General features: G+C 46.9%; 1 protein-coding gene across 1 annotated transcript; it reads left to right on the forward strand.

Moving 5' to 3' along the window:
• Window positions 1-1805: 1805 nt before the first annotated feature.
• Window positions 1806-8955, forward strand: LOC306714546 (uncharacterized protein; the record flags this gene model as incomplete). The annotated part of the gene is made up of 3 exons (XM_079184590.1): window positions 1806-1854; window positions 2155-2979; window positions 3647-8955. The coding sequence occupies 3 exons, from the start codon at window positions 1806-1808 to the stop codon at window positions 8953-8955; spliced, it is 6183 nt and encodes a 2060-aa protein (XP_079040716.1).
• Window positions 8956-10656: the final 1701 nt, after the last annotated feature.

Below are 10656 nucleotides of genomic sequence, written 5' to 3' on the forward strand. Positions count from 1 at the left end.
CTGTTGTTGCTACTTCACTGTTGTACTTCCTCTGATACTACTACTTTACTTCTAAGAACTCGTTCTGCTTTTATTCTACTCCACACTGGTACTGACACACGTGTGTTGAAGTGTATTAAAGAGGAAGAAATGAGCCACCGCATTACGTGTGCACAAGACGTCCTTTTCATTCGTTCATTTAATCATCTGCTGCTGCCATGAGAATGAATTTCCATCAGTACTACCCCAAAACATTAGCATAAAATAAAAGTTTAATTTAAATCTAAAGCGCAAAAGTTGCAAGCTTCTAATGTCGTGAAATGATTGGATGCACAAGCTTTACTTTAAAACTGATTTGAAGTCAGCGACAGATGTGGAAGCAGCTAAAAAAGTACCCACAGAATAAAATTACAGACGAACCACTGTACTGTATGTTTCTGTGTTTCCCCGTTTACACCACTTATCTTCTTGATTGACCAGTAAATTCCAGGGGCAAACTAATCAGCAGATACCAATGCAAATTAGAACCACTGTGAGCTTCAGTGTTGCTGGTGGAATTCTTTTGGGGCTGTGTTTTATTCATGATATGGAGTCTGTTAGATGGCTCATATTTGGAGGGAAGTGCTGCTGCTGCTGCTGCTGCTGCTGCTGCAGGGAGTCCAATAAAAAGTAATTCATTTGACATTCACAAAAAGCAGCACACACGTGCAAAGACATCCATCATGGTAATATTCACCCAACACTTTACAGACCTCAAAACGACTCTACTGGGGTTAATGGCGCCAAATCAAATCAATAGGTCTGATTCAGTCCTTTCCATGAACAGGGTTTGTTTTTATTAACCCAGACCGGTGCTGAGGGAAAGGGTGAATCATTAAGGACGTGATCTAATGTACTGTTGTGTGTTTTCATGGGAGTGGACATGAGAACATGTTGTACCATGTATGCAGCCAGGGAACACACCACACAGCCAAGCTGCAGTGGCACCAGGCAGACGGGATGAAAGGGCATTTTATATGAATTTATGATGGTTTACGACGGTAGAAGTTTGATCGAACGCTCCAGAACAATTGCTAAATGGAGCTTGTTGGTGAGATTATTGTGACCTCCTGTTTCCAAGGTCAAGAATAGACTTTTTATATCATAATATTTGTGAAATGCTGCTTGTGATGCTCTGAAGTGTTCAGTGTTTATGTGACATTTTGATCCCAAAGTTAGTTCTGCATGTTGAAATGAAATTTGGTGAAAACAATCTTTCACAAATATCATAATTTGCACTTTGTATTAAACTAACTTGTCCGCGGTCCGCTCACTCTTGTCCTTTGCATACATTCGACAGCCTCACTCGAGGCAGACTTAGCTCCGTCTCACTCTGCAGGGTAAAGGAAACAGAAGTGCCACACGTTTACCACAGGGCAGCGTCTCACAGCTATGAGCTCTGCAGCTCTCATTATGAAGCCTGCATGTGTGCCTCAGCATGCATACACATGTTCTCTCTATGTGCATACGTGGATTCATCTTTGCAACCGTGTGCAACATGCACCTGTGCATTGGCGCGTGTCATGCGAGCACGTGCACTTCAATGTGTCAGAGGAGCCATTGTTTGACTTCCTGTCGTCTTGAATGAGAGCGCGTTACAAAACCACAGGTTGTTCGCGTGACACGACGAGTCTTCCAGTTTCCGAGTTCAGTCTGTGGTGGCACCTATCTTCATTTCAAATTCACTGCGAGGGTGTTCCTGTTTTCTTTCACAATGACGGCAAATACACTCTTCCTGTAAAAAGAGGAAGAGGAAGCACAAGAGGAAGAGCGCAAACGTAGTGGTGATGGACACGACAGATGAGAACTGTGGTCCAGTCATCGTCACGAACGGTGGTGAGTTTAACGTAGAGCTCTTACACTCTTTGTCTGCTTAAGTGTTATACAATTAAAATAAGCTTGTATAGAGGCACCTTAGTGTGTGAAGTGAATAATACAAAAAGACTTTCTGACAGCAAATGCAGTTTCATGTTTAGGTATTTTATGATTATTGAATAAGATGAATCAGTAAGTACACAATCTAATTATGGTCATTGAAGTAAAACAATAAAAATATGGTTTAAAGTGCCGTTTTAAGTGTGAAGCAGAGACTAGATGACTGATCACTGTCACACTTCTGTGCTTTGTGTCATTCAGCCTATCCGGTACGGTGCACAGAGGAAGTACTTCTGCCTTTCATCACAGATGAGAGTCAGCAGGCGGCCATGGACGCACGGCTCCCTCCCGACGCGCACGGCGTCCCCTCGGCTCTCCCGGAGCTCAGGCTGGTCCTCCTGGGCAGGAAAGGAGCAGGCAAGAGCGCGGCAGGCAACACCATCCTGGGGCCAGCGGGAGGCTTCGAGAGCGGGAAGCCCACGGAGGAGTGCGTGAAACGGCGAGCCGATGTGGCAGGGAGGAGAGTCACGGTGGTGGACACGCCGGGTTGGGAGTGGTACTACCCGCTCAACAGCACCCCGAACTGGGTGAGAAGAGAGACTTTACGGAGTGTGTCGCTTTGCCCTTCAGGGCCCCACGCCGTGCTCCTGGTGGTGCGATCCTGCGCCTCGGTGACGGAGGACTACATCAGTGAGATCGAGGAGCACCTGGAGCCGCTGGGAAAAGGAGTCTGGGAGCACACCATGCTGCTGTTCACCAGGGGGGACGAGCTAGGCCTGGGGTCCATGGAGCAGCGCATCGTGACGAGCGGCCCGGGACTCCAGAGACTCCTCCAGAAGTGCGGGAACAGATACCATGTCGTGAATAACTGGAGCAAAGGAGATGGGACGCAGGTCAGAGAGCTGATAAGGAAGCTGGAGGAGATGGTGGAGGGCAAGAAGGATGGAAGCGGCCATTTAGAGATGGAGAACACGGTGCTGGTGGGTCTGGAAGCAGACGGCAAGAGGAGAGCGAGGGAGAGGAGGAAGAAACAGAGGCAGATGGAGGCGCAGATGCAGAGAGGGACCATCAAAGCTGCCCTAACGAGTGAGTTCAGTCTCTTCAATTGGTAAAAGTCCTCTCAAATACACAAAACCATATCACAATCAGACAGTGAAAACCTGCTGAATGTATTCTTATTAGAAAATATAAATGAATGCTTGAAGCTGCACTAATAAGTAGTTTTATATGTGGATCAGTGGATGAAATGACTGGGTGTGAAATGCGTCTACCTTCACGTCAAACTCATCGTTTTGGGTTTTTCGCGGCCAACAAACGCTCAGGGTCATTTCCAGCAGAAGCAGGCAGCTGTTTTCAGAAAAATAAAAAATGCTGAATAAACCCAATGTACACCATCTGTCCAGCACCAAGCAACAGACAACAAAGCGGTGAAAAAAGTGGAGCATTTAGCAGCTAAACAGACAGATATTTCCTTCAGGAGTTGGTGGAGAACAAATGCTAAAAGTAGTGTGAATATTGTACCAGAAATCATCAGTTTGCAATAAATATTAAGTCTGAAAGTAATGTGTAGGTAACTTGTTTGCTGACATATAAGCAAATAAAACTTCTAAAGCCAACAAGCTAGTGGCTGTGTGTATGTTGGCTTGTTTTCATGTTTTTCTGGCCCCTAGCTGCTAAACTTCTTTCATTTTTAATTTGTATGAGCACACACAAAATATGTGTCATCACTAATATGTACCCGTCTCCCTTCCAGGCGATGGTCTCCAGGGCTCCGAGTTAGACGCCCACCAGTCGTTCTCCAGGGCTCCCCGGCGTCTACCCGAGGTCAGACTGGTTCTCCTGGGCGAGCGTGAGACAGGAAAGAGCTCTGCGGGAAACACCATCCTGGGCGAAGCGGTCTTCTTCCAGGCCGGGGCGGTGACGGAGGAGTGCGTCCGTCAGCAAGCGGAGGTGGGCATGCGGCTGGTGACGGTGGTGGACACTCCGGGCTGGGAGGGAGGCGTAGCGGGTGCCACACCCGAGAGGGTGAAGAGGGAGATCGTCAGTAGCGTGGCCTTGTGTCCTCCGGGGCCCCACGCGCTCCTGCTGACCCTGAGGGTGGACACACTGGTGCAGGCCGCGCACGTGAGGGAACATCTGGAGCTCCTCGGAGACGGTGTGTGGAGACACACGATACTGCTGTTCACGCACGGGGATCAGCTTCGAGAGGGGGTGGACATCGAGCAGCACGTCCAGGGCGGGGGCAGGGACCTCCGGTGGCTGCTGGACAAGTGCAGGGGCCGGTACCACGTCATAAGCAGCGCAGACGGAGGAGGAAGAGGAAACGGAGGCTCCAGCGAGGTGACGGAGCTCCTGCAGAAGGTGGAAAAGACGGCGGCGATGAACAGGTGCGAGGCTTTCTCCGGCCTGGTGCAGGAGGTCAGGGATCTGAGCCGGCACAGGAACGAGAAGTTCAACCAGCGCCTGAAGGACATGGGAGACAAAATGTTTCGTCAGGAGGACGAGTTGAAAAACATGCGGGAGAGGGAGATGAAAAGGATCAGGTGGTTTTTTGACAGGAAGAAAAAGGTGAAGTCCCCCGGGAAGGCCGACGTTCAAAGGGAAGAGGAGGAGGAAGAGGACAGGAGGCTGGGCGACAGGAAGAATGATATTGGGGAGCTGGAGGAGAGGATGCGATGGCTGACGGAGGATAAGGAGAGAGAAATTCAGGATCTGAGCATAGAAAATGAGAGAGTCGGCGCGGCGCTAAACCAGAGTCGAGGAGAAAGGCACACGGCGACGCTCAACCTGGAGCTAAAAGAGAGAGAGATCGAGGAACTGACGGAAAGAATTGACGAGCAGCAACAGAAGCTGCTCGACCTTGAACGTGCCGTTGTAGAAAATGAACATGAGAGAAAACAGAGGGAGGATGCCATTAAAGCGAGGAAACAAGAGTGGATGAGTGAGGTTAAGAAACTGGAAGAAAACACAGAGTTGCAGGAAAAAGAGAAAGCAGAGTGGATGGAAAAAGTTGCTTCTTTAAAAGCAGAAATGGACGAGATGAAAAGACAACACGATGATGTTCTCGAGAGAAAAGAACAAGAAAAAAAGAGGAAGGTGGCAGAGACGGAAGAAATACTAAAACGAGAGATGGAAATAAAACTACTTGAAAAAGATAAAGAGCGAGAAGAAATGAGAGAGAAGGCATCAGAGGAAAAGCAGATAACTCTCAACAACGCAAAACAATATGAAAAAGATATGCAGAGGAGAGTTGAAGAAATAAAATTACAACATGATAAAGAGATGGAGAGAAAAATGCACGAGACAGAGACGGAGATAAAAGCCATAAGACTGCAACATCAGGAAGAGATGGCCAGAGAAATCTGTGAAACAGAAAAAATAGTGGAGACAATGAAAGTTCAACATCAAGAAGGAATTGATCGGAGGTTGAAAGACAATAAAGAAGATATAGAAAGAGTCAAACAGCAGCATCACAAAGAAATAAAGGACACACAACAAGAACAACTCAGAGAGATTGCTGAGCTGAAAGAGCAGTTTGAAAAAGAAACAGAGGAACAAATGCAAGCAAAAAAGAGAGAGATAGCAGAGTTAGAGCAAAGGTGTCTCGTCCAAACAGAAGGAAAAATGCTGGAAAATGAAAAAGAGAAGGAAATGATTCATCTTAATCACAAGAAAGACATGACACAGAAGATGCAAGAGAAAGAAAACGAGCTAGAAGTGTTAAAACTGCATTTTCAGGACAAAATGGCAAGAAACATGAAAGAAATGGAGGAACTAATGCAGACGAGGAGTGCTGTACACCAGGAGGAAATAGATAGAACAGTGAAAGAGAAGGAGGAAGATGTGGAGAGGGCCCAACAACAGTACGGTGATAAAATAAGGGACATGGAGCAAGAAAGACAAAGAGAGATACAAGAGCTGAAACAACAGTTTGCAGAAGAAACTGAGAAACAATTGCAGGAAAGACACAGAGAGATAAGAGAGTTGGAGCAAAAGCACGCAGCCCACACAGAAGAAAAGGTGCTAGAAAATGAAAAAGAGAAGGAAGTGATGAAAGAAAATCACGAGAGATACGTTTTGCAAAAAGTGAAGGAGAGAGACGGACTAATAGAGGAGTTAAAACGTCAGCACATGAATGAAGTCAAAGACATAATGCAAGAAAGTGACCAGAAGGAAAGGCTTGTTATGAATCTCAAGAAAGAGATGGAGCACAGACTGGAGGAAAAGGAAAAAGAAACAGAGGAGATGAAAGTGAACGTGAGAGGAATGAAGGAAAAGCTGCAACAAAAGGAAGAGAAAGAAATAGATCATTTAAATTTCAGGCAAGACGTGGAGCAAAGACTGGAGGAGAGAGAGAGAGAAACAGAAATGATAAAAGCACATTCAAAAGAACTTGAGCAACAATTGCGGCAGACAGAGGAAAGAGAGAAAGATCACTTCAATCACAAGAAACAGGTGGAGCAAAAACTCAAAGAACAAGAAAGAGTGATGGAACAATTGAATCAGCATATAAAGGACATTGACGAAATCCTGCAGAGGAAAGACGAAGAGAGAGGAGAAATTATACTGAATCAAAAGAAACAGGCAGAGCAGCGACTGCAGGACAGAGGACGAGAGATGGAGGAGATGAAACTCGAGCTTTTAAACGACACAGAGAGAAAACTGAAAGAAAAGGAAACCGAGATTGAAAGTGTCAAACAACAGGCCGACTCCGGGGAGAGAAGATGGAGGGAAGAGCAGAGGAAGAAGGACGAGACGGGAGAAAACGAGTTAAAGCGGCTGTTGGAAATCATTGACAATGAAACAAAAGGAAGAGCACACGCACAATGTCTTCTTGCAGAGAGGGACGGTGAGATTGATGAGGCCAGAAAGACATGTGCAAACTACTTGGAAGAAATTGAAGAGCTGAAAGAGAGCCATAAAAACCAAACCGCCAGTATCGTGGAGATACAGCAGCGTCACACCGAGCAGGAGAGGAAAAAAGATGTGGAAATGATGGAAAAACTTCAGGAGAAAGAAGAAGAGCTGAGGCTGAGAGACAGAGGAAACGAGAGAGAGATCATCCAGCTGAGGCTGACAATCGAGCAGACGAAGTCCGAGCTGAAGGAGCTCACGGACAAGATGGAAAAGGCGACGACGAGCATGATCCAGGAGTACGACAGGGAGATCGCGAGATGGAACGAGAGGGCGGAATCCATCGCGAAGGAGAGGGATCGCGCGACAAGTCGCTCAGAGGAAGCCTCGGAGAAATACGAGGAAAGCCGGCGGAGAGTCGAGGAGCTGCAGGAGCAAAACGAGAAGATGAGACAGGAGGCAGAGCTCCTCAAAGTAAAGTGCGAGGAGCTGCAGAGGGAGAGCGAAGAAGAAGTTAGGAAACATCTCAGGGGATATGAAGAGCAGGCGCAAGGTATTCTTAAAGAGAGAGACGTGGAGGTCGGAGGATTGAAGGAGGAAAATAACAAACTGCAAGTAGAGATAGAGAGGATGAAAGAGGGCCAAGGAACTGAAATGAGAGAGCTCACAACAAAGGATGAGGAATTCTTGAAAAGGGAAAATAAAGTAGCAGAAAGGGAGCAGCTTGTGAGCAGAAGAGGAAATGAACTTGACGCACAGGAGACAGAGCTGGTTGAAAAAGAGGTAAAGTTGGAAAGTAAGGAAGAGGAACTTAGCAAATGGGAAGCAAGTCTGGAAAAGCAACAGAAAGAGCAGGAGGAAACGGACAAACGCGAGCAAGAAGTGAGCGTGAGAGCACAACATGTAGAGAAAAGGGAAAGGGAGCTAGAGAGCTTGCTCGGCGCTCTGGAGGGCCGACAGAAAGAGCTGAATTATCACGGGCAAGATCTCCAGGAGAAGGTGAAAGGGCTGAAAGACCAAGGGAAGGAGCTGAAAGACAGGGAGCACTACTTAAGAAATGAAGAGCAGGAGCTGCTCAGCTGGAAGTCAGAGTTGCAGATGCAGAACGAGCACGTGAACTCCACGACGCAGCAGCTGGATGAGATGGGGAGAGACCTGGCTCTGCTGAAGGAAGAGCTTCACGACAAAGAGAGAAACCTAAAGGTGTCGCTGAGGAAACTGGGCAAGTGGGAACGGGATCTCAAAGAACGAGAGGAAGGGTTGCACAAAAGAGAGAGGGGGGGTTTGGAGAATGGACAGCGCGATGTTGACGACAATGTGGGAGACCGTGAGAGGGATCCTTTCGATCAGACGGCTGCAGCTGAGAGCTCAGAGGACGACTTGCCCTTAATGTACCGGGAGGTCAGCGAGAGGAGGGAAACGGGAAGAGAGTCAGATAGAGGAGGCAAGGAAAGAGAGGATCAGAGGATGGAAACAGCATCGTCAGCTGCAGAGAGAAATAACTGTCACCTTGAAACACTAAAGGAGATAGAGACGGCTGAGGGAAAGGAAGGGAGGAGAGGGGGAGGAGGCGAGACGAGGAGGCAAAAGGCCAGAGAGGTCAATCAAGATTTCACCTTTTTATCAGCAAGTCAGGGTCACGGAAGCTCGAACCTTCCTGGGTCGGACTTGAGGGTGGTGGTGTTAGGGGAGTCCTGGTCGTCTCGCTGCCCCGCCGGAGTCACCCTCCTGTGCGGGGAGGCGTCCGAACCGGACGCGTCTACGTTCAGGCCCTGGAGAGGTCAGGTCGCCGGACGCCGACTCACCGTCGCAGAACCGCTGGGCCTGAGGTGGCGAGACGGACCCGACCCGACCGACGCGGCGCAGAGGACAAGCGTCCTCGACGGCGTCTCCTGGTGTCGCCCGGGACCACACGTGGTCCTCCTGCTCATGCCGGCCTACCTGACCTGCACGCAGAGGTACAGGAGAGCAGTCGAGGAGCACATGGGCTTGCTCGGGGAAGGCGTTTGGCGGCGCACGCTGGTGCTGCTCACGTGGGGGGAAACGTTAGGGGAGAGCGCCGAGCAGCACATCCTGAGGAACGGGGAGCTGACGGGGCTCGTGGAGCGATGCGGGGGAAGGTACCATGTGCTGAGCAACAAGAGAAGCAACGCTTCGATCGAGGGGTTGTTAGAGAAGATGGAGGATGTGGTGGCTGACACTGTATGAATCTATCATATGAAAAATAGGGTCTTATCTTGTTATGTGAATATATTTGAATAAACTAAAAATGTGGTGCAAGAAGTACTCAAGATTCTTTATTTACAGTCTGTCAAACTACAAATATCACGAAGAAAATGTTTTCATTTAGGAGAGTTGTTCCTAACTTGGAGGTTGAGTAAATCTGAAGGGTTTTCAGATGATTAATGGGGCAGAAGAGAACATTTCTGCAACACAAATCTGTCTTCATTTTTTTGACATTTCTCTAGTTTTTCCCAATTTATTTATTGAAATGTTTGATAATTTAGAGGTGAATCACTTTTCTTACATGTAACAAAACTCCCCAACTAGACACTGCTTTTTTCTGTAAGGGGTCACAAGCCGCTGGTTTAATCATGAAATTGTGTTTTATAAGCGCATCATGTGTTTTTTATGTGTAATCCTAATCTGAAAGGTAACCAGCTGTCAAATAAATATAGTAGAGTGAAAAGTATAATGATTCCCTCTGAAATGTAGTGGAGTAGAAGTATAAAGCAGCAGAAATACTCTCGTAAAGAAGAAGTACTTTAAAATAGTACTTATGTACAGTACATTAGAATAACTGAATTTAAGACCCTGCTTTCTGAATGATTCATATAAATCACTTATTTAATGCTTTAAAAAAAAATCATATAAAATTCTGCATGTGCTGCAAAATCCAGCTGGATTTCTCCGGCGGACCTCAGCTGACCTGCACTCAGGAAAAGAAAGACTTCCATCCTCTCTCCACAAGATGGAGACCTCGTGTCAGCGTAGAGACGACTCTCTGAGCGCCACAGTAGTTGAAAGTCAATGATGACAAGGAGTTGATGGTGAAAGTATAGTGAAGCTAGTCAAGTGGTGGTGGGGGTTTAACCGTGTTTTACAATTTTCTGTGTAAATGGCTACTTTTAAAAGGAAAGCGTACACAAAGCCTGACTAGCGGGCCCGCGCTCCATCCTGACTGGAGGCATTTCAGGAGAACCAAACCGTCTCGCAATTATAACCCCGGGGAGCCTCCCGCACGCTGAGAGGACCCCTGCTTTGACAAGTAAATTATGACTCTTGATGAGAGGAGTACGGCTTTCTCAGAATGCAATTTTTGACAGCCGGGGAAAAATGCGGGTGGATACATACAACAACTTCCATCATCCGCGGGGCCAGAAGCAACAGCCGAAAACACTCGTGTGCAATCATCAGGCTAATAATTATGGAGTGTGAGTGCTGGTCTGTATCTAACATGGCAGCAATGTTTTTTTAATCTGTCCTTTCAATGCGAGCCGCCTTTAGAGGCGAGATGAGAAGGTGTTGTGTCAAGATGGATCCCCTGCTTCTTTGATTATCCCTGCAGGGTGTGACTGTTTTCAAAGCGTCTGGGGAGAAATTAAGGAGGAAAAAAAAAAAATTGCAGTTGACGCAGACATAATTTTCGTACATTTTAGCATAATGTTTTAAACATATCCAACACAAAATGTATTAGAAGACGCCCGTTTTCATTTCTAAATCCTTAGACTTGCCATCGCATAGCTCATTTATAGTATCACAACACTTGATTTATTGATTATAAGCTTGGATTGATTACAGAGTGCATGATGGGTTTCTGCTAAATTCAAAAGGCATGGTTATTAGTGGTTTGGTTTTAAATGTTTTAGACTGTTTGAAGTTTTAACCTCGGCAACGCTGCAAGACAAA

The sequence above is a fragment of the Pholis gunnellus genome, assembly GCF_910591455.1.
Source record: "Pholis gunnellus genome assembly, chromosome: 23".
In the NCBI taxonomy this organism is placed as follows: Eukaryota; Metazoa; Chordata; class Actinopteri; order Perciformes; family Pholidae; genus Pholis; species Pholis gunnellus.